This window comes from Podarcis erhardii (assembly GCF_964252035.2).
Source record: "Podarcis erhardii genome assembly, chromosome: 2".
In the NCBI taxonomy this organism is placed as follows: domain Eukaryota; kingdom Metazoa; phylum Chordata; class Lepidosauria; order Squamata; family Lacertidae; genus Podarcis; species Podarcis erhardii.
The window spans coordinates 38,758,878-38,786,221 of NC_138498.1; the positions used below are offsets into that span (position 1 = coordinate 38,758,878).

Consider the following 27,344-nt stretch of genomic DNA (forward strand, 5'->3'; position numbering starts at 1 on the left):
ATACTTCAAGAGATATTCTACCTTTTAGGACTCCTTACTTTCAACTCACTTGAGTCTCTGATTAAATTCTTACCCATGTAATAAAGTACAGCATGCACTACATGAAAAGGTTATCTCAGGGTCACTGGTCATATAACCAAAGGAAATGAAGTCCTGGAAGTCAAATAAAGAAATGCAAAACATCTCTGTATATATGTAGGATGGCAAATGCCCATTAATACCTACTGATCACTTTGTGAATTTAAAACATGAAATCTCAAAACAGTAGTTCTCAATAGGTTTACTGAAAACGATGTTTTGACTCAATGCTATGAAGAACAAATGCGCACGCTTACATTTTATTTATTTATTTAACAAAATTTATCTACCGCTTGTTTGTAAAAATGAAACAAAATACCTCCAGACAGTTTACAAAAGTTGTATCATTACTAGTGAACAAAATCCAATGTCAAATTTTCAATCTGCTTTCCTATCAGTTTTGTTTTGTTTTGTTTTACTTTATTTTATCAAATACAGTACTCATGAACCCAATTCCAAGGAACACAGAAGTTCCTCTGCCCAGTTCTGTGTTGGGAAACAGCATTAAGCAAGGGCAAGATGACAATTAAATGATGGATAGGTGGATTCTTCTAATGGCATCAATCTTCCTGATTGCCATTCCTGCTTTGTGTTCATTGAATTTCAACTACACATGTAAAGATGAGGATCAGCAGAACTTGGTTTAGGCTGCTGTTTTACCACTTCTAAGTATGTTGTTTGCATGTTTCAACTGTATTTTGATTCTTTGGAGGTTGCCCTGGCAACATCTTAGGAGACAGGATAAGCCTATTGCAGAGGATGAGGCTTTTAATGGTTACTAGCCAGGATGGCTATCACCCCTGTCAGAGGAAGCATCAGAATATCAGTTGCTGGAAACGCACTTGTGGGGAGAGTGCTATTATGCTCATATCCTTCATGTGGTCTTTCCATAGGCATCTGGTCAGCCACTGTGAGAACAGGATACTGGACTATGTGGGCCTTTGGCCTGGTCCAGCAGGACTTTTATGTGTTCTTGTGATAAAAAAGGTAAAGGGACCCCTGACCATTAGGTCCAGTCGTGACTGACTCTGGGGTTGCGGTGCTCATCTCGCTTTATTGGCCAAGGGAGCCGGCATACAGCTTCCGGGTCATGTGGCCAGCATGACTAAGCTGCTTCTGGTGAACCAGAGCAGCGCACGGAAACGCCGTTTACCTTCCCGCCGGAGCGGTACCTATTTATCTACTTGCACTTTGACATGCTTTTGAACTGCTAGGTTGGCAGGAGCAGGGACCGAGCAACGGGAGCACACCCTGTCGTGGAGATTTGAACCGCCGACCGTCTGATCTAAAATGTATGCATGGGGGACATGCATATTTCCAAGTAATTTCTTCCACCATGTACACCTAGACCTGCATCAGATAAGTGCCAATAAGAAATAATACCCTTAAAAAAAGGAGCCTTTCTAAAGAGCACAACAGCTTTGATGCTCAAATGTTAGGCTAAAAGGTAAGGATGTTTGGGGTGGAGTGGGGATAGTCAGAATCTAATCCTGGATTGTCTCCAGAAGAAATTAAGAAACTCAAGCTTTCAGGCCTCTGGCATTGCCATAGGAACTGACTCCTAGGCGCAAGGTCCCTTTGCCCTCCCAAATAAAATAGCCCCCCTCCCAAGTTGATGGGCATTGTCATTCAAATGGTGTGCATGTGCCACTTCTTGTGATGGATTATGCAGGGTATATTTTTTTCAAGTTGGTACCTCTGGGCATTTGCTATTGGTTGGCAACAGCAAGCAGAGGAAAAGACGGAGCATCACAAGCATATGAGAGATGGTAAAGCCATCTGGGCAAATTCCTTGAGCTCAGCAGACAGGAATATTCTGCACCTGAAGCATCCTTGGCGGCTGGCAGTCTAAAATAGATTAGTTTGATTAAAATAAAAAAAAAGCACAGGAGAAGCCGACAGCAGAATGCCAGAACGGAATTTAATGGTCGGGGGGTGGGGGGAGAGAGAGATCAAAGTCGGGCGTGAGACACAGCTGCTGTTGTTGGCATCATACCGTAATCCTCGGATGGACCACCCTCCTGGCGTTGCCAGCTAGGGAGAAAAAATACCATAGCACGGTGCATGAGGACATATTGAAATTGCACCTTTCTGCCGCACGGGGGCGTCGCCCCCTCCCGCGTTTCCACCCAAATGCTTGGGACTACGTGACAGCTCTCAAGTCTACAATGAACGCTTGCAAACGGCGGGGGAGGAGGAGGGAGGACAAACAGGACTATCCCAAAAACAGGAAGAAAGAAGAAGAGCTCTTTGCACCTTACTTAGGAACCGTTCAGGACCCCGCGCTTGTGTCCTGGGCCTCATGCACCAGCCTTTTGCCTAGCCTCATGCACCAGCCTTTTGCCCTGGCGAGGTTTCCTTTCTCCTAGGGATGCCCTTTGTGACTTAAGTGAGTTTTGCAACAAGGTACGGTGCCTCTGCTTTTCTCCCTCTCCCCCCCCGCCCTCATTCCTTTGCATGGTGGTCGTCCTGCTGTTGCAGCGAAGCGCGGCTCCTGCTCATGTTTTAAGGGGTTTCTCCCCCCCCCCCCGGTTCTTCTGCATCTGCAGCCGCGAGAAGCAGTGCCTGTCTGCCGGTTGCTTAAGATGTTATAATTGCTGGTTTTTATGCGGAATTTGCCATGATGACGATAATGATAAGGAGTAGATTGCTCTGAATTTGTGCCAGTCTCCATTAAGGAGGATCAGAACCCGGGACTCCCACAAACTGCCACACACGCAGCCAGTCTCGTTATGTAATCCCTGAGATCAACTGTTAACCAGGCTTGGCTATTCTTTTGAGGCAGCTATTAAATGCTTAAACCGAAAAGGAGACCTCCCCAGAACGCAGGAGATCTGGTTTGATCATGGGAGGCCCGTTAAGCTGGGATCCAAAGCATGGTTTAACGGCTCTTTACTTGCAGGTAAACGTGTTTAGGGTTGGGCTGCTGAAGGCAGGGTTGCTTTGTCGTGCAGACAGACTGACGTGTCTTATGCATGCATGTGGGTAAACCCCGCTGGTTCCCATGAGGACATGTGGCATAAATAGCCCTCGTTATTAAGGGAACCAGGGCAGGTTATTCTGCTCCATATTTCCGAACGTATGATGAGTTTGTGCACCAAATTATGTTTGCATTACGGATGGGTTTTCCCCAGAGGTATCCATTGCATCTACCGCTCAGTTGGTCCAGGTATCTCTTAACCTTGGCTATTGCTGGCCAGAGGTAAAAGAGACTTGGCCAGGGAACAGCAGATGATATTGGTTGTAGCAAACAGGCAGGTACCAGCAGCCCTGGTACCCTGGGAACGTTTATATTCCAGTGGGGGTGGGTGTAATTCTTCACTTAGGTACCTCCCACGTGCTAAATAAATGCCGGCAAGCAATGAGTTGTCATAAATGACTCTTACCACCAACCAACGTTCCAAGATGATGGAGACTGCTGAACTGTACTAGATCTTCCCCCTTCGTAAGGTGGGGGGGGGGGTGTGAGATTCTGAAATTAAGGGCATCAGACATTTTCTGTGGCAGAAGGGATACCTGGGAATTGTAGCCATTGGTAGCATCAGCTCGAAACGCACATAATAGAGAACCCTTTTAAAGGCAGACGTGAAGCGCAATTACTAGCCTGGTGCTCTGAACCCTTGGGAGAGAAAGCAGCTGCTGTAAAAACATGCCAAACTGAGTGGCGGGCATTTAGTGAACTCCCAGAGATGTCTTCTTGATTTGCATTTTTCACATCCTACATTTCGAAAGGAAGCTGTGCTATCCATATGGGAGAGGGTTTGCCAAGTTCCTTATAGTCCCTGAGCAAGGCAAAGTTGTATATATCTGAGGTGGTGTGCACACACAAACTTGTGCATCTTCCTGACTCACCTGTGTCACCCTGTGTCTCATCCATGCAGTGCTCCTGCCACGATGTCTGAAAACCATCTCCTTTCTCTCTCCCTCTCTCTCAGCTCCAGAGAGACATATTATGGCTATCCAATTAAATATTTGTCTTGGTTTCATGGCAAGAGAAGCACGTTGTTGCCATTGTCTATATCGTACAATAAAAACATGCCACGCTGGAGCTAATCACTGATAGGACACGAAACATATTGTGTTGTGATCGCCTTTCCATGTCAGATAAGTTGACTGCAAGCACTTAGTGCCCTTTAGTCAGTTCTGCAGTATTGAAGGACCAAAAACTTCCCCCTTTCAAAAGCGAAAGAGGTAGGGCTGTCAGCTGAGCAGTCAAGACGTCCCTCTTTCTCGTTTCTCATTGGTTCCAGGAAGCCTTGTTCAAAAAGAAGTATTGTTTATAAGAGGGCTGGAAGGCAGTGTAAAGTAAAGGGCAACCACCATCTCGCTTCTTCTCATGCTTTTTTCTGTTTCAGGCAGGTGAAAAGCAGAGGCATCTGCCTCCTCTTCTGCATCTCTTGGATGCAAATATAAGAAAGCGATCCAGCAACATTTGGCGTGAGGCTCGGCTTAGCAGCATATAAACCACACACCAAAGAAAATCGACACAAAGAGACCTACAAATGAAGTGTGAAAATTGCACCAAAAAGGTGAGTCGGTCATTTCCTTATATAATTCTAAGGTTGCACATGTGCAGAGAAGTAGGTGCCCTTGAACTGTGTGTGACTTGTTCCTGAGTAAACATGCCTAGTGCTGGGCTTTGCAGTTGTAATCCTGTGTACTCTTAACTTGGGGAAAGCCCCACAGAACCCAGTGAGACATATTTCCAAGTGTGCAGTCAAAGGATTCCAGCAAGTTTCACAGACTACTTGGATGTAAGGGTTTTGTTTTGGATTCCTCACCTTTTGCTTTATCTAAAAAGCAAAACCTTATTACTAGGCTGCGATGAGGAGTGCTATCACGTCAACACTCAAATAAATTAAGATTCCCTTCTAAATTAAGGCAGTCCTTCTACATACAAAGGGAGTTTGGGAAAGTCACAATATTTTTATTTTTTTTAAAGTATCAGTACTATTGAAAATACAAAAACAGGTATATATCGTTACTGTTGACATGTTCTAGTAAGAAATAAGAGTCCATTTTTCAATCAAGTTGTTTGCCTCACAATTTCAATGAAATATGTCAGTTATGTCTGTCCATTTCAGAATTTTAAGCAATCACCCTCTTATCTGCAGGAGAAAAGGTGTTTCCGGTGTCAGTCCTACACTATCTTAGCAGCCAGCCGTGCTCTATTATAACAAGTTTTTAACAGTATTTTAGGCTATTTCATTACTATTTCTGTGCCCATTTTGCTGATTCTTTCCAAATCACCTTCTTAGTTACTTTATTATCAGTTAGCTTTGACAGGGCTGAGTGTTCAGATTCCTAGATATACACTTATGTGCTGGCTTTGCATTTTGTGCCTTTGCATTTTGCCCCGGGGCCTCTCGAGAACCAAACTTGCTCACAAACAGTACCTCTGTGTATGTATGGCTTAACTTTGAAAATATGTACTGTGCACGCAGGAGCTCAATAGGGCAGCCTACTTTGCACCACCTTCCTCATCTTGTCCAGCCACCTTAGGAGGACAAATACCCCTTTTCGGAAAGCTATGCCTTAAGTGTTTAGAGTGTTTTTATCACCCAGGAATAATAACTTATACTTTGCAGAGGGGGTAACTATATTGGTTTGTTGCAGCAAAACAAACAAAAATGCACATTAAAGATTTGCATTTATTATGGACTGGAGAAGATTGTCATAATAATAATTTTGCTGGCTTAAAGTACACCAAGAGTCTTTTCTCTTTCAACACAGAATTTGTTACTATTATTATTCAGGACTGTCAACCATGAATGTCTGAGTTCTCTGCTTCTCTGTTTTCACTCATTTCCACTTTGACTTGCACCTAGACTTCTAATTAGACTGGTCTTTTTTCCTCTGTCTTTTCTCCCTTCCCTCCCCCGCTCCCCCTCTCTGTTGAGATTAGGGGCACAAGCTTATCTTTTTTCTTTTCTTTTTTACTTATGTAAAGCACCCTAAATAACCACAACAATGATCAGACATGTCAACTTCTACCTGTCATTTGGTCTAAGCATACAGTGGAACCTCAGTTGTCGAATGTAATCTGTTCCGGAAGACGGTTCAAGTTCCGAAATGTTTGACAACCAAGGCGCTAAGGGAGAATGTCAATTTCAATAGTGAAAATTCAAAAACATGTTGCGGAAGCCATTCTACTTCTGAGGCACGTTCGAAAACCAAAGCAATTACTTCTGGGTTTTTTGCATTTGAAAACTGAAACATTTGGCTTCCGAGACACTCGAAAACCGAGGTTCCGCTGTACTGGGAAAATGTAGCTCCCACAAGATGAGGGTAGGCGTAGCAATGTTCCATCCCATCTTGTTCTGGGCAGCTGTTTTGATAAGTGATTTTGTTTGTTCGTTCCCAACTAAAGTCTATGATTTGTTTCAGGAATGTAGTAATAAACAGAGGAATGAAGACCGGCAAAATACACCAGCTGATGTTCTCAACTCAAATGATGAAAATGAAGAGGTAACACTTTTGGTTTAATTTTTAGCAATATAATCTAAATGTACATGTCTATTCAGAAGTGAGCACCTTTGGGTTTAATGGGCCTCACTCTCAAGTGTGTGAGGATAGGATCCAATATCATGTTGTTCCCAATCCTCTTAAACTTAGACATGATGAGTTTTGTTGTCTTGGAGCTATTGTGGGTCCCCCCTGTTTCCTTGCACACTGCTGGTTTCTGGAAAACATTGTGTTTTTTTGGTTAGATTGTGTGCTTATTAGAGTGTGCTTTACACTGTTGAAATGTTGCAACTGTTAACATCCCAATGATGAGATGATCCATAAGGCAAATGCACATTCCAAAATGTTTAGAGGATTTACGATTAAGGTTCCACATTTTGAGTTCCCTGAATAACACTTATGCTAGTTCGGGTTGATGGGAGTTGTAGTGCAAAACATCTGGATGGCACCAGGTTGGCAAAGGCTCACCTAAACCATCTAAGATGTCATTTCCTCAGCTCCTCGCACTAAATTAATTTGGAGAGCTTCATTGACAACAGTACTTGCTATTTTAATAATAATAATAATAATTGAAACATTTCTCTATGTACAAAACAATCTGTTACATAAAGGAGGAGCTGCCATTCTTATCATCACAGGGTTACAAGCTATCCTTAATGCCAGCGGTGCCTCACTTCTGTATTCTTGAGGGCCAGCCGAACCCCACGCATTTGTCTAGGGGCTAGGAGTGTATTTTGCTGAGCAACTTGCCCCCGTCCCCGTATCTGCCACTTAGCTGTAAGGGCCTCACAGGTGTAGAGAAATCTGTACTTGGGCACATAATGGTATTACTGACAAATACAAGAGCTATATAAAAATGCTAAGTATGGCTGCCTTGTATCTCTTGAAAATAGTATTATTTTACTTATGGGTAATATGCTTGAGTGACAGTGTGATGTGGAGATTCAAACCCTCACTTAGCCACAAAGCTTACTGAGTTATTTTGGACTGATCACTAAATCTAGGCCTAACCTACCTCACAGGGTTGTTGTGAAGGTTAAAGAGAAGAAAAAAACACAGTAACCTGAATTACAGGGCAGAGGGGACTCTGCCTTCTTCCTTTTTGTCCTGGCCTCATAGCAACTATTTTCAGAGAACCTTTTCAGAAGCCATGACTGACGGTGAGGACGGGAGTGTCAAGAAGAGGGGCTGGTTATGGATTTTATTATGGGCTCCTTTACCTTTTCTACCACAATTCAAGCATCACCCTCTAAGCTCCTACATATGTTGGCAAAGCCTTCCTTACCATTTTGAGAATAATTAAGCTAGCTCTGTCTTTGACTTACTGCTGTTTTTCCTTTTCAGAAAAGTGAATTCCATAAGTTGGCTAACGCTAAAATATTCCTTAGCGATTGCTTAGCTTGTGACAACTGCATAACATCCGATGAAGCAGTCCGAGTGTTCCAGCAGAATCAGAAAGAGCTCTTCCATGTACTGAACCTCAATAAGGTAAAAGGAATGGTGCTTGCAGGTACATGCGTATAAAGAAAACATGCTATCTTAACATGGAAGATGGGAACAATTTCTTGTTCCCATGAATCCCCCCTTCCTGTTCCCAAGTTCTCTTGCTCCATGTCTTCTGCCTTTATTTCAAGACATTTTAATCCTCTGAGTTCTTTATTCCCAACTTTAAAGGTCTTCTCACGTCTTCTCTACTTAACAGCCTCTCCTTTTACCTATTTACAAAACATCTCCTGCCTGTCTTCTCCTGTTTTAGTCCCCCCCCCCCCAAAGTGTTGGTCCCAACTAGATTACCGACTTCCTTTTTAAGTCTTAGAAATAGTATAATCCCTTCCTTTCCCCAGGCACATGGTCTGGGTGGCATTTTTCATTCTCTCCTTTTTCCTACCATAGATCCAGCTTGTTGCTCAGTCTCATTGGCTTCCATTTTCTAACCATCCCAACACCCACCTTTTTATCTGACTACTACAGTTCTTGTTAATTCTCTATTTCTCATCTGGGTTATTGGGACATTATTGGTCTCAACCGTCTCTGATCTAAAATCTTTGGCTTCCATCATAAGTTCTGATGCCTTTCTGGTTTTTATTGTTCATTTCCTTCAGGTCTTGACACTGCTTCCCTCTCTCTTCTGGCATTCAGCTGCAGATAACTTAATATCCAGATATTTTCATTAATTGCGCCACCCAGTGCTTTTTCCCTAGAAAAAATGGTGCCGGAACTCACCATGAACACCTTCCTCATTCTCTTAGAATGGCAATAGCGCCCACCTGAGAGGTGCCGGAACTGAGTTCCTGTGAGTTCTAGCTGGAAAAAAATGTCCTGGCTCTGCCTTACCTATCCTCTGCATAGTGGAACTTGCCCTCCCTCTCCTTGCCCTGTCCCGTCCCCTCGCTACATCCCCTACATCTGTTCTAGATGTTCCCTCAACCCTTTGGAGCAGATTTGGTGAGGGTACATGCAGGGAGAGGAGGGGAAAGTAGAAATACTTGTGCTAATTGATTCCGGAGCAAGTGTATTAGATATTGCCCGATGTTCACCACCACCACCACCTCCACTCCTTGCATTTTTTGCTTTGACTGCTCTTTAACTTTGGTACTTGTTCCTTTCTGACATCCAGACAGCTCTCCCTTGGTTATCATTTTTAAAAGGCCTATTCTCCTTCTCCATCTTCTCTGCTTGATCTTCTTTTTCTCCTTTTCTCTCCACGATCTCCTATTGTTTCTTATCCTTAAATGAAAGTCTGTGGCAAGGATTGCTTCATACCTTAGGCTTTGTAGGTGTACGCTTCAGATACTCTAAGTGTATACCTAAAAATAACAAATGTGTATACTTGAAAATATATGAACTATGCAAACACAACCAACACATTTTGCAGGCGCAGGTGTCATACAGGTGCCGTATTGACTACGCCTTTCAATTAAATGTACCCCAAAAGTGCTATCATTTTAAAAATGATAATAATAATGAAGAATTAAATGCCCTATATATTTTGAGCAGACTGCAAACTTCAAGAGATTTTCTTATTCAGTTAAGACATGTGACAGATTAGATCCTTCCCCTTATTAAAAGCTCTGTTCTATGTAAGAGGGCAGCAATTTTTTAATAGATTCCTGAGACAGCACTTGTGACTTCTGTTCTCTGGCTGGTATTCTTTCCTGCTGCAGCAATAGTCCTCTTTATTTTAGTGTGATTTCATTTCCTAACGAGTTGTGGTTGGAGGAAGCACCATGCGGCTTTCCAGCCACAAAACTCACAGCTCTGTCTAGCTGTTTGCCTTTAGCTCTCTTAAGGTCAGAAGACAGAGGGGGCTTCCAGACAGGTGTTTATTATGGGATTAGCGCTGCTCATGCGTTCAAGGTTTTCGCAGCATCCGCATGATGATGTTGGCATCAAAATACTAGCCAAGATCCTTCACGCTGGAGAGTGACGTATCTAGAGGGAAAGAGGGCATCATCAGTTCCATCACCAGGCCACTGCACTGTGTCTCCTCAGCTGTGTGAACTTGACTGCTGTGTGCCCATTTCAGGTTTTAAGGCAAAGGGAGAGAGCCAGTTCTGAAGGGGTCCTTCAGCAGAGTAGCCTCTTCTAGGCCCCCTTCTACTTTGGTAGGCCTCTGGCTGCAGGCTTAACTGGTGGTGGTAGGAGCAGTAGCAACAGCAGACCTTCCGAGTGTCCCTTTTTCCTTCTCTGATTTAGAGAAGCCACCGCTGTTTCTGATTTGATCCCGGAATGTCCCGCTTTTCCTTAGGATTTCCCTATATTCATTGGATATATATTGGAGGGTATGGAGTTATCCAACCCCCAAGCTGTCTGAAGGGAATCCTGTATAGCAGTGGTTTTCAACCAGTGTGCAGTGGCACCCTGGAGAGCCTTGAATGATGGTCAGGGGTGCCACTAGCCTCTGTCCCTCTTTTTCCCCCTCCCTCCTCTAATGCCCTCTCATGTCCCTGCCTCCCAAAAACTTGTGTAGCTGTTTGTTGTAGCAGCCCTGCTGCCGTCACTGCTGCCTCCCAAGGTAAGGTCTCACATTCACCTTTGGTAAAGCTAGGGGCATCCTCTGCCCAGATCCCTGTGGGGCAGCGTGAGGAGGTACCTGTCGTTGCGGTGTGGTGTGGTGGGGACCTCAGAGATCAGGGGCGGCTGCAGCGGCTGTCCAGGGGACTCCCAAGGAGAGGGGAGAGGAGAAGAGGCTGAGGGAACACTCCACAAGGGAGGGTGTTCAAAAAAGCATGAGAGACTGCCAAATCGGCAGGCAAGGGGTGACATAACTGGGCTCCTGAGCTCCACAGGGGTGCCATAGAAAGAAGGCAGTTGGTCAAGGGAGCCGTGGATTCAAAAAGGTTGAAAACCTCTGCATATAGGGAAGGTTTTTTTAAAAAAAGTTTAATGTTTTATAATGTTTTTATATATGTTGGAAGCTGCCCAGAGTGGCTGGGGAAACCTGATAAAATGTGCAGGATATAAATAGTAAAATTATTATTATGGAATGGGACATCCCTATTTTCATCGGAGAAATGTTGGAGGTTATGCAACGGTGAGGCTTACCTGGTGGTAGCTGGCTATTTGAACTTACCTGCAGTGCCTCCAATATAGCAGTGCTCCAGAGGCACCATGGGAAATCAAAATATCAGCCCACAGTGGGGATACGCCATTTGAATCTCACACAGTGCCCCAAAGCAACATTCTATTGGGGCATTATGGGAAATGAAAATGGCCGCTCACTGCTACCACCAGCAGTTTGGGAGATAGACCAGTTGCTACTGTAACATTTGCACTGTTTCCCTGTGTGAAGAAACAATTTGCTATATTGTAGTAATTGCCAGTTAAGGTGTTCTTCCTCTTTTCTCCCCTTTCCTTAATATTGGAGGTGGGCGAAAGTAGTGCTTCTTCAGCACAATACTCCATTTCCCACAAAGCAGGGTGTGGGTGGGAGAGGGAGACATGAGATGGAAAATTGCCCACTTCCTTGAAAGCTTTTTTGAGAAGCTGGATTAACCTGTGTCAGAGAGCAACTAATACAATGCAAGGGAGTCATCTGATGCAAAAACTATATCCTGAACTGTTGCTGTAATGCACCTGTATGTTTTGTTGTGTATTGTTTTCCAGAAATGTGATACCTCAAAACACAAAGTGTTGGCAGTGTCTATATGTCCTCAGTCCTTGCCTTATTTTGCTGCAAAATTCAGTCTTACTGTTACCGAAGCAGCCCAGAGGCTATGTGGTTTCCTCAAAAGTCTTGGTAGGTTTGTTATGGTGAGAAAAAAACAAAAAAAAAAAAAGCCAAACACAGCGTTTTTCATTTATTTTTGCATTTTGCTTCCTTGGCAAACTTTTACAGCATGTGTCAGCTTGGTAAAATATAGGATTGTGAAACAATTGAGCAAGGGATTCGTGGATGGGTGTGTGACCTCAGTCATTAACACACTGTGATATAACAGGGCACTTAGGAGAGTGAAGAAAGGGTGAGAACAGAACATAGCAAGTTTTTTGTGGGTATTGCTTATAAACAGGGAATGTAAAAGTCTGCTATGTTGCAACTGAGTGAGGGATGTGGAAAGAAGCTATCTCTAGTGTGGAATTTAGAATCCGCACGAGATTCCTGTGCAGATCATCAACTAGTGCAGGGATGTACATTCAAGAACACAGGAAGCTGCCTTATATTGGGACAGACTATTGGTCTATCTAGTTCAGTATTTGGCTGCAGTTCTAAAGGGTTCCAGACAGGAGACATTGCCAGCCATGCCTGGCGATGCCAAAGATTGAACCTGGGACCTTCTGTGTGCAAAGCAAATCATCTACCATTAAGCTATGGCTCTTCTCCTAGAGGGAGAAAGATCAGGATGGTATCTGCTGCCTCCACCCAACCACCTCATCAAACCTCCCTCAGTTCAAGGAGACATCTGCAAGGGGGCCTTGTATGCCTTTCTGTGAGATGCAGTCCTCCTCTGCTGCTGTGTTATAATTCTCCAGCACTGGTGCTTCAAACACCAGAAGGAGAGGGATTCCAGAGGTCAGGAATGAGCTTCTGCCTCTCATGCACCTTTGTGTTCTTGTGCATTATTCCCATGCCAACTCAGTATTTAAGGACCAGATCTCAGTAGTGGAGCAAGGGCTCTGTGTGCAGAAGGTCCCAGGTTCAGTGCCTTGCATCTCTGGTTGAATAGGTTCTCAGACCACAAATTATGGGAAAGAGCTATACAGTGGTACCTCTGGTTGCGAACGGGATCCATTCTGGAGGCCCGTTCGCAACATGAAAAGAGCACAACCTGAAGCGCTGTATCTGCCAGGTGCGCGGCGTGATTTGGCGCTTGTGTGCATGCACGAGTGGCGAAACCTGGAAGTAACCCTTTCTGGTACTTCCGGGTTGCCGCGGGACGTAACCTGAAAGAACATAACATGAAGCAAACGTAACATGAGGTATGACTGTAACTCTTTATTTTTAAATATGATAAAAAGGCTGGAGAACGTATAGAATTTATGCAAGGCAACAACATATCTATTTCAAAATGAATTGTTTTTTTTAAACAGTAACATGTTCTGAAAATTAATCTGGTGATGTTTTATTGTTTGCCTTTCTTACCCGTTTCCCTCTAGGAGTGCATTATGTCTTTGACACTACAATAGCTGCTGATTTTAGTATTCTGGAGAGCCAGAAGGAGTTTGTGCAACGGTACCGCCATCAGAACCAAGAAGAGCACGCCATACCCATGTTTGCTTCAGCTTGCCCAGGTGAGAAAGGCCATCTTAGGCACATTGTTAAGTGTTACAGAACAGTGAATCCACCATCTGTCCCTAACCCTGTCAGGTTGAACTGGCCAGAGCAGAAAATGGGCTTGTTTGTTGGATAGGGTGGGAGTTCTTCCTTCTTTTTCACTATGCAGCTGCTCCACCTCCACAATGACTCATTTGAGGCCTTTTTGCTTGCTGCTGCTGGCCTGAAAAACACCACCACTATTACTATTATTGACATTTGTGTACCAGCCTAGTTCACGTTCCCATTTCATCTTCACAACAAACTTGCAGCGAAGGTTAGGCTAAGTGTAAGTGACTGGCCCAAGGTCACCCAGTGAGTTTCATGGCTGAGTGGGGATTTGAACCCTGCTCTCCCAGATCCTAGTCTGATACTCTAACCTGTCTTCCAGCCAGGTGCTCAGCCAGCCATTGGTAGCATTCTGCCAGCCAGAATATTCCTGGGGTCTCCACTATGGTAGAGCCCACTGGCTAAAACTCCATGTTAACTTGTGCCAACCTCCCATCATCAATATGGGGCTAGAGGGTAGGGCTGAGCTCTTTTCAAGGGGTCACAGTTCAGATGGATGTTGTTTGGCTCATTTAGGCATGCTGAAGACACGGAGGTCTTGAAGCTTCATTTCTGCTTTTTTGAATCTACTGCCTTCTGTGTTCTGGGTCCCTGGATTATACTGTGGCCAGGAAAATCCCCTGCCTTTCCATTACGAAGCATGGGGCCAGTTTCACTTCTGCAGCCAGGTGGTGTGCAGCCCCAAACTCGTGACTGATAGAAAGTCTTTTGCTGCTGCTCCACTGTGCTTACGGTGCAATATATATCTCACCATCACCCCCACCCAAAAGCATATCTATTACTTGCATGTGTTGGTTTTACTGCAAGACAATCAGGGAGCATGACTATGTGTTCTGGTTTCCTGTCATCTTCCTAGGGCCTTCTTTTTTAAAAAAATAAAAATCTAAATTAGAAAGACTAGCACGATCTTGTCAACCCCCGATCAACACATATATACCATATCCGTGATGTTGACATTGGCTCCTTGATTGCCATGGCAGCTCAACAAACAAATGTGCCATTATACAACACCGTAATAAAGACATCATTTTGTAAACACGCCAGAAATCTAGTTCATCTGGAAGGAGGTTTGCATGTTAAAATGTTCCTTAATTCCGTCCGGGTCTCACTCTCCAGATGCAGATGAAATGTACTAATTTTCAGCAACGTATATTTGCCTGTCATGCCACAGGAAGCACCACACAGAAGGAAATACATTGACTCTACTCCACTCTAGGTATATTTTGAAATAAGGGGGAGCAGATAAAGGAATGAAAGGCAAAGACTGTAAATTACATCCTAATTTGCAGATCTGTCTATGCATATATTTTTTCTTTTATGGTTCTGCATTAAGTTGCGGCTGGTGAGTGAAAACCACTTGCCTACTTTGGGGCAGATAAACGGCAGTGTTTCAAGCACTGCTAAGAAATCCTGGTCATTTGAACGGGACCTATGCAGAAACCGCAAGTGAGTGATTGCCTGGAATAGTCAAAGCTTTATCATCCACATCACAAAAAGAAGTGGGTGATTCCTAAAAATCTGAGTGTCTTTGGGGGAAGATCCCACTCCTGCATGCATAGTACTGCTGTCATTATTGTTAAGAATCCCTCTGAGTTAGTTAATATTTCCTTGTTACACAAAAACTGAGGTCACATCCACACCATGCAGAGCACTTCTATGCCATTCCAGCAGTCATGGCTTCCCCCAAAGAATCCTGGGAACTGTACAGTGGTACCTTGGGTTAAGTACTTAATTCATTCCAGAGGTCTGTTCTTAACCTGAAACTGTTCTTAACCTGAAGCACCACTTTAGCTAATGGGGCCTCCTGCTGCTGCCGCGCTGCCGGAGCACGATTTCTGTTCTCATCCTGAAGCAAAGTTCTTAACCCGAGGTACTATTTCTGGGTTAGCGGAGTCTGTAACCTGAAGCGTATGTAACCCGAGGTACCCCAGTAGTTTGTTGGGGATGCTGATAGTTGTTCAGAGACCTCTACAGAGCTGTATTTCCCAGCACCCTTAAGAAACTGCAGTTCCCAGGAATCTTTGGGCAAAGCCATGACTGTTAAAGAGGTATAACAGTGCTTCGAATGAATGGATTGTGGTCTTAGATTGCGACTTCCATGCTGAATCTCCCCTCTCCTCTTTCACTCCCAGTTTGTCTGTGTGTGACTGTGCCTATAGCAGCAGTGTGGGGCTATGGGCAAAAGCAGGAGGGCTCTGGTTCCAGCAAGTCCTCTGCACTCCAGCTTCCCTGCAACTGGATTTTTCAAGTTCAGCTCTTTAGTCAATGACTGTGCAGAAAGGGCCTATGCTAGGCGTTTGTGTGGGGAGCAGATAAAAGTCTCCTGGGGCCCCCCGTGGCTCATGCTCCAAGTCTATTTGCATATCTAAACAATGACTAAGGCAGACTGCGAGGCTGGAGTTAATTGACTGAACTCTGTCTGTTTTTCTTCCTGAAAAATAGATACGTGGAGGTCAACCAACCTATGAAATGACTCACGCTATAAACAGGAAAGCTTAGCTTTGGCTCATTAAACTCCACCAAGGTTTGTTAGATTATAACACACGTTATAATAAGGCACAGAGGGTTTTTTAAAGAAAAAAAGAAAGAACCCAGCTTCATTGGCACAGCACCAAGATGAGTTGTGCTGCAAATGGCAGGACCTGATAGTGCACTAATGGAGACCTGTGGTCTAAAATGACACCAGCCAGAAAACAATTGTCTGAATTCATCTCACCCTTGTTCAGGGGTTTCTGTGCGTCTTAACATACAGCTATATATCCGGACATGTCAGAGGTCAAGGAATTCATTTGCCTGTAGATATGGGAGGCTGCAGCCAAAAAGGACTAGGATGAGGGATAAGGAAAGCAGAGTGTGGTGCTCAGATAAGCTGCTGCTGACTGTTAATCGTAGCTTTCACAGCAGCCATCTCTGACCTGGTCTCCTCCCGATGTTCTGGATTTCAGCTCCCATCAGATCCAGCCAGTGCTGTCACATGAGGGGGATGGCTCCATTGGTGGATAGATTCTCCCTTCCACAAAATGTTAATGTTCAATAATCCAGCAGTGAACAGGTTCCAGCTGCCATGTTAGCCTTGCCATGAGTTCCCAGAAGTTAAGCCATTCTGGAGCTGGGTGGGAGGTGGCTGCACCATAGAAACACAGCTGAAACCACTCAGCTGTGCCACTTTTTAAAGGTACAAAATTGTTTGTTTGTTTTTTAAAGTAAATCCTGGGCAGTTATCATGGTGGGTCCTTCTGGGGCACTGGAGCCCCATCATCTACCTGACCCTACTTTGCTGTGTTCTGGTAATAGGAGATGCCACCATTAATGAGACAACCAAACCTGCACTCTCTGTTCCATCATGGTGTCCTGCGGCAATGGCAGCAACAGACTGCAGAGAGACAAGATAGGAAAATGTTAGCCTGGCTCTTGTGCAATAGGGACAAATGCTTTCCACCCACTTTTCAGATAGAGAGCAATGCAACTGATAGATCTGATTGGCTATGTCACGCTGTTGCATCATGTTCACTATGTGGTCCCTGATTATGTGGGATCTTGCAGTGAAGGAAGAAGAGGCCCTAAGAATTGGTACCAAAGGAGCAGTGGATCAAATCTATAAACAGGCATGGGGGAAATGTGAAAGATCACATTTCTGGGGGACTTGCCACTCCCCTTGTAAACAATTTTTTCACTCCAGAGTGTTTGCAGATAAAATTTAGCACAGCCCTAATCCTGTCACTCTGTGGCCATTGAGGATAAAAGGCCACTAGAGGCTAGGAAAGACCATGTAGTTTACACATCCTCCAGAAGCAGGTGGGGCACAGGGGCAAAGGCTGGGGCACTTAAGAGGAGGAACCAGAGGACTGCTGCCGCCGCCCCCCAAATATCTGCTGCCTGACGCTTTTGGCTCACTTTGTCCAATGATAGAGCAAAACATAGCAGCTCTTTTGCTTGGGATGTACTCCAAGAATAGCTGGTACAATCCACACCTCACCCCAGTAGTGTACAGTGGTACCTCTAGTTACAAACGCTTCTGGTTACAAACGCTTCTGGTTACGAACTCTGCTAACCCAGAAGTAGCTGTTCCTGGTTGTGAACTTTGCCCCAGGCAAAGGATGCGAATGGAAATCGTGCACCAGAGGCCCCATTAGCAAAAGTGCACCTCAGGATAAGAACGGTTTCAGCTTAAGAACGGACCTCCGGAATGAATTAAGTTCGTAACCAGAGGTACCACTGTACCTCAATAAGCATCCACAATTGATTTGTGGTGGAGGCATACCTCATTTCCTCCCACAATAGTCCTTGCTTATGTAGGAAAGCACTTCTGCCCTTGCAGTTTTTTTGTCCCGAAGGTTCAAATTGGGCAAACCGGATGCACTTAACACTGTACTTCAAACGTTGACATTTGTACATGTTTTTATATACTGAGGTTCTATCATGGGGTGGGTGGGGAGTGAGATTTGAAGTCCTTCTTAAAAGTGAACAAGGCTATGTAATGACATTGGAGATAAAAAGTTATGGAAAGCAAAAAAAGATTACATTCCACGAACCTCATTATCAGGTCAGCATAATAAAGTGAGTCAAGTGAGGAATTTTCTAAAGCACTGGCTAAATGTTTAGTCAATAAGGGAGCTCATGTTATCATTCCTCCATTTTTCATTATTTATCCTGCTTTGACTGATGAAGTTTCTGCTATAATTCTTAACCTTTCCTTCTTTTGGTTCTGCTCCCTTAATTCTAGGCTGGATCCAGTATGCCGAGAGAGTCCTCTCCAGTCTAGTGACGCCACACATTTGTACTGCAAAGTCACCACAGCAGATCATGGGCTCCCTTGTCAAAGGTTATTTTGCCAGGCAGCAGGTAACTTAACTATTCCTGGTATTCTCTGGACTGATAGGTGTGGCATTGCATGTGTTGTGTGACGGGTGTCACAGCTTCAGCAGCTGGCTCCTGCAGAGTGCTTGGCCTCCTCCAAACTCTGCAACATACTCCAGGCCCCCTCAGTCTTGGGGGCCTCCTGGCGCCCCTGGTTGTGGCACCCACACTATGTTCTCTGAACTAGCCCTCTGTTGTTGAGCAGGTGAGAACCTTATAGGAGAAGGTGTTGTTAGTTCCTGTTTTGCCACTGAGCAGCTGCTTGGAGTCACAGGACTCTGTTTACATTCCTGGGATTCCATACTATTGGAAGTCTCACGGGAAGGGAGACGGGATGTGATGTTAGTGGTTTCCGGTTTCCTTTGTTCCTTTGTTCAGTTGCTCTCTGCTTTCATAGAGAGAGGATGTGTTTTCTGTCTGCGTAGCTTAGAAATAAAACTCTTTGCAATGTAGCCCAAACCTCTTGTCTCTTTCCTGTGCTGGAAACTCTGCTGACTTGGGGAACATGCCTTGGAGCCTCATCAAAGGCTCAGGTCGTTAAACACGTCGGGAGGCGATTCTGAAGGCTCGGCTCAGAGGAAGATGAGGCTTTATCAGCTAGGCCAAGCGGAGATTCCGACAGGTGTTTCCCCAGGCATCCCAGACCATGTGCGGCCTTCAAGGTCAAAACCAGCACCATGGATTTAGCCTGCAAACTGACTGGAAAAGCAAAGGAACTGACATAAAACTGGGTTATAAGTGTCCTATGAGCAACCTTATGCAAAAGCGGTGCCACTGCATTCCGGATCAGCTGACTTTTCTAGAGGTGCTTTGATACAGTTTTGCCAGTTTCACTTCCACTAGCAAAAGCAGGCTTTTTATTATAAAAAAATCCAGTTTGAGGAAGTTGTGCTCTGAAGTGTTAATCTGTGAAATGCATGGGATATTTGCTTGATTCTGGTTTTTTAAAAAGGCAATGTTGCACTTCAAAGAAAAAGATAAAATAACCTTTGGTTAACCTACAAAATAAGGGAAAGGAGAGTGTGTTAATAATCCTCATCAGTTACATCACTGAGGCCACAGATACAAAAACCAAATATCTATACCAAGATGGTCCAGATTCTGTACTAAGAAGTCAGCAATCAACTTGTGACATACCACTGTACATTCACACAGCCCTGCTATAGGTGCCTGTGAATACCCCCTTAACCAGTTGAAACATGGTTATGGCAAGAGTCTCAGATAAGTTAGTGAGGAGGCAGAATTGCATTTTCCCACTGATAAATTGTTTTATTAATGGGAGCATGTGATTTCTCCACAACAGATATGCTGGCTGAGAGAAAAGACAGTTGGGGTACTCCTATAGCAGCTGAGTAACAGCTGTATGAGGAAACAGTACTCTGGGAAGGCACACAAAGTTCCAATCTAATATGTCCAAACTGTGTGAATAGCATCCTGGAAAGGTGTTTTTAATCCAGTGTGTCCCCAAATGCTTTTTGCTTTTCTTTCAATATGTTTGTTTTCTTCATCCATCAGAATCTGACCCCTGATAAAATTTTCCACATAATTGTGGCACCTTGCTATGACAAGAAGCTAGAAGCCTTGCGAGAAGATTTCCACACCCCTCTGTACAATTCTCAAGATGTTGATTGTGTTTTGACGTCAGGTAGGCATCTTGCATCCAACATGCTCCTGTTGCTATTTTATTCAGGTTTTTTCCTCTCTCTTTTTTTTTTTACACAGGCAATGAAATTAAAACCAAACATGGCAACAGAGCCACCTCCACAGCTGGAGCAGGGTGTTTGGGGAGGAAGCTGAGAGGCACCAGGGGAAATATGGGGAGGAATGCCCCTGTTGTGGAAAAAATGTGGTAGATCTTTGTAGAAAACGAGATGCTGGACTAGATGGGCTTTTGGTCAGATCCAGTTGAGTTCTTCTTATGTCCTTAGCTAATATATCAGAGCAGATCTAGAATGTCTGGAGTGTCACATTTACTGCCTCTAGAAAACTGATTCTCCCCCACATTCCTGGTTGTATCTCTGTGGGCTTAAGCATATTTCCCCTCTACAGGTGAAGTGTTCCAGATAATGGAGCAGAGCAAAGTATCTTTGAGAGAAATAGCTGAGGTGGCCTTTGATACCCTGTAAGTAGCATTTGTGAGATGCTTTTGTTTTGCTGAAAACATCTTTACATTAGTTTAAATATATATGCATACATAAAATCATGACCACTTATCACATTTTTTGACAGGCTATAATTTTGTGATCTTGGAAGGAGGAACATGGCAAAGTGGTTTTCTTCAGCCTGTTATTGTAAAACGGCTGTGTATCCACAGAGCCAGCTCCAGGTTTTTTTTGTGGCCCTGGTCACGTTGACTTGGGTGACTCTGTCTCCCACTGCCAACCACCCCCTGTCATTTGGGCTCCCCACCTACAGTGCTGCAGCAATTCTATTCCCTCTCTGTGGTTTAGTAATATACTTAAATGGTTTTAGTTCTTGGCTGGTAACCACTAGAGCACAGATATACACCCATTAAGCTCTGTTGCGTGATCTCCATTTCTTCAAGGTGAGCCTGCTCTTCACCTTCTTGCTTTCCTCCCTTATTTTATGAGGTTTGATGGGGTAAAGGAGGCCGAGTTAATCCGTCATGATGGAAGGAAGTCTGATGGTTACCTGGAGCACATATTTAAATATGCTGCCAAGGAGCTCTTTGATACCGAAGTGAAGGATGTCGTATACAAAGCGTTAAAGTAAGTTGCACATCTGAATTAAGTTTATCAGAAAAGCTGATTCAGAAAATTGGCACACTTGGCCTCTGCACATGTTGCATTGCAACAAAGGTAGCTTTTTACAACTTTTACACATGGCAGAAAATGATGTCCTGTCCTGGTGCGTGGACCACTAAGGGTGTATCACATGTCAGGGGAAGACCTTCCTATTTAACCTAGGCATTTAAACACTTATATATACAGTGGTACCTCGGGTTAAGTACTTAATTCATTCCGGAGGTCCATACTTAACCTGAAACTGTTCTTAACCTGAAGACCACTTTAGCTAATGGGGCCTCCTGCTGCTGCCGTGCCGCACAGAGCACAATTTCTGTTCTCATCCTGAAGCAAAGTTCTTAACCTGAAGCACTATTTCTGGGTTAGCGGAGTCTGTAACCTGAAGCGTATGTAACCCAAGGTACCACCGTACTGTTGAACCATCAGTGGTGTCAGCCATCAGTGGGCAACCCTGTTATCAAGGGCCCTGCAGTCCAATCGTGGCTATGTTCCAGGCCGGACAAAGGCAGCCTTTTCCCCAGATAAAAAGTATTCCTGACCATCAAGGCCAGACGCAGCTATGTGAAGTCCACCCTTTTCATCCACGTACCTGCGGCGACCCCCCTCTCTGTGTGGAAGACCCAGCCAAGAATTTCCAGCCGTCCCCCAAACTAATGCTGCAGACAGTAGCATTGAGCATCTTCTCTGTGTGCCTTTTCAGAAACAAAGACTTCCAGGAGGTCACATTGGAAAAGGATGGCGAGACGGTGCTACGCTTTGCAGCTGCGTATGGCTTTCGAAACATTCAGAATATGGTCCTGAAGTTGAAAAAGGGGAAGTGCTCCTACCACTTCATAGAAGTTTTGGCCTGTCCTGGAGGTAACAACAAATCTTAAGAGATTAACCGCCCCCCCCCATCCCTGCAGGTGTACAATAGACAGGTTAAGGTTCTAGCTTCTGTCCTTGGTTTTGGATGGATTGCAGGTTTTTCAAAGACCCTGCTCAAAGTCAAAACGCTGCATTCTATCTTCAGCTGGGACCTGTAACAAAGCGTTGCAGTGTGGAGTGTTCCTGTCCAGCCAGCCAGCTGAACCCTTTCTCAAGATACTCCAATGTCCCCCTCTCCAATTCTTAATATTCTATAGTCACTGAGCATGCTCAGTCCTGGTTGGACCCTTTGCAGCTTTGTTTTGTTTTTTGAACCCTTAGGGTTTCCTCCCCCCTAAATATTTTTGGGCAAACTTTGGACTCCCCACCCCCTCTCATTTCTCAGTAGCCCTGGTTTGGCCACAGAGCACTCTTAACTGAGCACCAGATTTTGCTATTCACATATATTATGATTCCTTTGCTACATGTTTTGTTGTTGTTCATTTTTAAAAAATACCTAGAATTCTATTTTACTCAGCGTTTGGGCTGCTGTGTGCAGTGCCACTAAGTGGACACAGCGTTGTGTGGTGGCCTCATTTATGGCAAAGCAATAAAAGAACAGCATCTGATATACTCCAATACTAAATTTCCACTGGGTTTTGGTGCTGGAAAATGTAGAAAGGTGGTTGATCAGTGTTCCCCATTTGTAATGGTAGATGATTTGTGGCAGCTGGTTTGGCATGATTTTAATACTGGACTTCTTACATTGTGCTTTGTAGGATTTTATCATTATAACAATAAGTTTAAGTGTGTGAACAGTCCTGAGGGTTATTTACTGTGAAGGGTGGTACAGAAATGTATTGAATAAATAAATAAATTTATAATAAATACTGTATTTACTTGAATCTAATGCTCAACTTTTTTGGCCAAATTACATTGTGAAAATTAAGGTGTGCATTAGATTCTATGGCACATTTACACTCACCAGCAAATATTTTTTTGGTTTCAAGGTTCTGAAAACTGAGGTGCGCATTAGATTCAAGTAAATACGGTAAATGGGAAGAGATGGAAAAGAGGAGAAGAGGGAAACTGCTTTAGGGAAACCTAACCATTGTCATTATTAAATCAGTAAAGCTTAGTTTCTCCAAAAAGTGTGCTAAAGGTATAAAAGGCTGGAATGAACGATGTCTGCTGCTGGTTTGTAGACATGATGGGAAGTGAGACCCTGCCTTCCTTCCTCACCCATCTATTACACCTGCCTCGCCTGCGACATCATTAGACACCCACCCAAGGGTGTCATGCTCAAATAAAGGCCTATGTGCATAAAGTCCAATATACATGGGCTCGGATCATATGGTCGATTCCTGAATTTTATTTGGGCTATACAGCACAATCTGAGACTGTTCATATTGGATCTTGGGTGCAAACCCCCTTTGAACATGACACCCTCATGTGGACATTCAGGGATGCCAGAAGTGCAGGTAGACCTAATGCATGGCCAAGGAAGGAACCCTCTTGCTCCCCACCATGCCAGACCAGAGACGGCTGTTGTCTGATCCAGGCCGATGTGTTTCTCTACCTAAGCAAATCAATTCTCTCTCCCGGCTTTGGCCTTCCACTCTTAGGGTGCTTAAATGGAAAGGGTCAGGCTCAGACTGAAGACGGAAAACCAGACAAAGCCCTGCTCAGGCAGATGGAAGATGTCTACGCCGCAGTTCCTGTCCGACTTCCTGAAACCAATAGGAAGGTGCAGAAGCTCTACCAGGAATGGCTGGATGGAATGGACTCCATGAAGGTCCAGGAATCATTACATACAAAATATAGCACGGAAAAGCCAGCTGCCAACAATTTGGATATCAAATGGTGACCAATCAAAGGACAAGACTTGCAGTAGGTTTGTTGTACATAGAGCACCGGCAGCTATTCTATGCAACTGGAGACAGAGGTACTGCTTAAATATGTGAACATTACAAAGAACTGGAACTGCCTTTGTTCTCCACTGGAATTGTGTAGAGTTCAATTGTTGCTTGAGTCTGTGTATATTTGGAATGTCTTTATTTAATCGGAGCCCGATACTGCCTGTGTGTGCGTCTGAGGACCTTTTAAGAGGCACAGCGAGTCTCTAAACTCCCAACAGAGGTACATAGGTATAGAATAAATTTACCAGAATCAGGGCATGTTGCAATGTGCTTTGATCCTGACACTTAGTACGCAAATCTCTATGCCAAGAATCCAGTGCCATGGATTTTACTGCTCTCAGAAAGGTGTTGTGTTAGGTTTACAGTTTATCTAAGGCTTTTTATCATTACCAAACATCATATGCTACCAAAATATGACAAAACAAACTAACCAGTGATGCCATTTCCTACCGCATCACCTCTGTTAACATTTACTACTTTGATGCCAGTCAGATTGGGTGGCAAAAAGAAAGAAACTTTGCCCCCTACCAGTAATTAATTTCCTTTTCATCAGCTTTAATGTTCTCTTGTGTGATTCCTTTGAAAAAGTAGAAACTGCTTCCTGTTCTCTCATTTAATTGCCTTGCTTCTGTGGATATTTCTGGTCTGCTTTGGAGATAAAATAGGGATCCTGGTCATCTAGAAAGAGCAAGGCACATGGGTGGCTGAAGATGGTAGCAGTCATGGGGGAAATTATCAATCCAGGTGGTCAAAAGGTAAGGCAGCAGGTTCATATAGGATCACTGGGCCAAAGTTGCAGAGGTGAGCAAGTCTAATCCAGTGGAACTAGAGATTAAGTTATTCAGACACAAAGGCAGCCAAGTCCAGTCCAGGAAGTTAATAAACTTTTTGGCACTCAAGCCTGCCTAATAGCAAAGTCCTATGTGACACCTAAGGCAAGGATGTTTCAGCAACTTCTTACACTGGTATTAAACCCACTCATTGGCAGATTCTGCTTAGGTCAGACCCTGATATCTGTCAAGACTAATCGGATTACACCTATGAGATTTCTTGATGAGTGACTAAGGCTGCCCTTCTTTGGGATTCTCATTGAACTCAGTGTGACTTACTTCCTAGTAGACACGCATAGAATTGTGCTGTAAGTAACTACATAACTACCAAGCACTGCCAAAGTACAGCCTTTGAATAAATGGGGGAGACCAATGCATGATCACTGAAATATATGGAGGCTGTACACCAGCAGTACTTGACAGATCATGCCACAAAACTGTAATTCTAAACAGTATCCTTATTCTGCTCTGGGATACAATTTCCTCTCTTCCTGCAATATTATCCCACTTGGTTGCACTGTTCAAAAACAAAACAAAAGATGAGGTCTTTGTCTGTACTTCCATTATTTCTTTTATTTTATCAAATATTTCAACACTGATCGTCCCCCCACCCGTCTCTTAAGTTTTTGCTATAGCTTTGGCTTCTTCCATAGCTCCTCCTTTGTTTAGTTTTCCAATCTTAATACACAAAAATACGGGTATGCTTTGTTGTAATTTTTACAGAGAAATGCAAATCTTTAATGACCATCATGCAAAAAACCCACACAAGCAAGATGAGACCTTAAGGCTCTGATCTGTGCATGGTAAAAATATAAACCTCTGATTAGAGGACATTGGTGCTTCACTCCTCTCAAAGTGTCTGTCTGAATTCTCAGCCTGCCTCCCAGGAAAAGCAATGAAATCCTTGAGCCTGGGAGACGCTGACTAGTAGAGAGGTGTGAGATATGTTGTCACGATAAATGGACTCAATATCTGACATGGGGCAGTCCTATGATTTGGACATTTGGGTCTCATCTCCTTTTGCAGCATAGAAGAGGTGTAATCTGTGTTCCGTGTGCATGGATTTGAATACATACACAAAATAAGATTGTATATATCTCAATCATCTTATAGTTGCGTCTGTATAAAAAGAATAAAATGAAGCTTAAAACTGGTGCAGAAGTAAAACACTTCTTGAAACCTACCTCTGTGCTAGGAAAGGCGCTCAGAATGGCCGAGGGATCCTGGGCATGCTACTGCATTAAAATAGAAAAGGTGTGTCCACATGGCACATTCTCAGGGCATCAGATGCCTTATTGCAGTTTGTTCCCTTCAGTATCTCTACACACACACACACATACACAATATTTCTGCCTATTGTGATATCAGGGTGGGCATGCAGGATGCACAACTAGCTTCCAGTTTCATCATGAGGGCATCCTGGAGGGGGATAGATAGTGGCCTTTCCTAGGGATATTTTTCTACATACCCTGTTGTGGTCTGCCATGCTGAACAGAAGCAAGAGAAACTTCCATGTGGATGTACGCACAATGTCCAAATTCCTGTAGTGAGGCATAAGCACAGCCTTCAGTGTCTTCAAGTTACGCTGACAATGTAATTTATTTTAATTTTGCTTCATTCATTAGGATGCCCTCAAAATGCGCTGAGCGCAATTCTAGCCTTACAAGTCCACTGTATAGTTTTTATTTGTAAATACACATGGAGGATATCTTGTGTTAAAATCCTTTATCTTTTAAAAAAAAATTCTTTTCCCTGCAGTTTTGTATACAGTCATACCTTGTGTTGCCTTTTGCTCTTCTTACGGACTTTCAGCTTACACTTCCGGGTTCACCACCTGCGCATGTACAGAAGCAATCTGCGTGCTTCACAGAAGCACTAGATTGCACATGCGCAGAAGAAGCGCTCTAGTTGCAGACTTTTCAGGTGCGAAACGGCACCCCGAAACAGATTAAGTCTGCAACTAGAGGTACCACTGTATAGGTTTTAAGTTGTTTGTGAGCAATGTGTATATGTGACAGACCTTGAGAAATATCATGCTACTTGGTATAGGTTTTGAATTTACTTTTACAAGCCCTGTGTTGCCTCCCCTTTAGGAAAGAAGCTAATTTTCTGTGCCAAAATGGAAGCTTCCAAGTGTGTATGTAGTGGTTAGAGAAAAGTTCCACCTATGTTCCCAAGCAACCTTTTGCAACTGGTTAAAACTCTGCATTCTGGCAGCGATACCCATGCTGATCAATAGTCACAGGAACAAGATGTTAAAAGATTCTAATATACAAAAATGCACTCTCCTACTTTTATAGTGGAACACAATTGGATAGGTATTTTTTTTAAAAAACACACACAACACTTCTCGCCATTTAAACCATTTGGTGTGGCCTTTGTGCTGATAACACAGAACATGGCCCTGTCTGGAGACCAAACAATGAGAAGGATTCTTCAGGAACTTCAGGCTCAAAGCTCTAATTTGACAGCCCCTTGGCAGATAGTAGAAGCTTTAGTTGGCCTTCGCTCCACACACTGTGGGGATGACCTAAATGTAGAAGGACCATGCCACTAGTTTCACTTATCTAGTCTCATAGAGCTGACAAAGAGCTTTTCCATTATACACACACACACACACCTCATTTTGGGGTATATTAATAATGAAGCTGCAGAACTTAACAAATTTCCAATGGCAGACTCCAAATTCTGCACAGACCCATGTGTCTTGTGGCATCAGCACTCATGAAAAAGGTGGGAAGTCTGTCAAGGACTGAAGCCCTGA

The 27,344-nt window shown here is 43.8% G+C and overlaps 1 protein-coding gene across 3 annotated transcripts; it reads left to right on the forward strand.

Annotated features, from left to right (window-relative positions):
- Positions 1-2,205: 2,205 nt before the first annotated feature.
- NARF (nuclear prelamin A recognition factor) lies at positions 2,206-25,734 on the forward strand. 3 transcript variants are annotated; one of them, XM_081850839.1, is made up of 12 exons: positions 2,206-2,484; positions 4,434-4,607; positions 6,466-6,546; positions 7,888-8,031; positions 11,650-11,782; positions 13,138-13,272; positions 18,087-18,205; positions 19,736-19,865; positions 20,270-20,342; positions 20,812-20,949; positions 21,686-21,843; positions 23,457-25,734. In XM_081850839.1, exons 2-12 carry the CDS (start codon positions 4,581-4,583, stop codon positions 23,696-23,698), a joined length of 1,380 nt encoding a protein of 459 aa, XP_081706965.1. In that variant the 5' UTR covers positions 2,206-2,484; positions 4,434-4,580; the 3' UTR covers positions 23,699-25,734. The 3 variants fall into 3 exon arrangements, with proteins under 3 accessions (XP_081706965.1, XP_081706967.1, XP_081706966.1); XM_081850841.1 differs by having other exon boundaries at positions 2,206-2,467; XM_081850840.1 differs by lacking the exon at positions 2,206-2,484 and adding an exon at positions 2,626-2,980.
- The last annotated feature ends 1,610 nt before the right edge of the window (positions 25,735-27,344 follow it).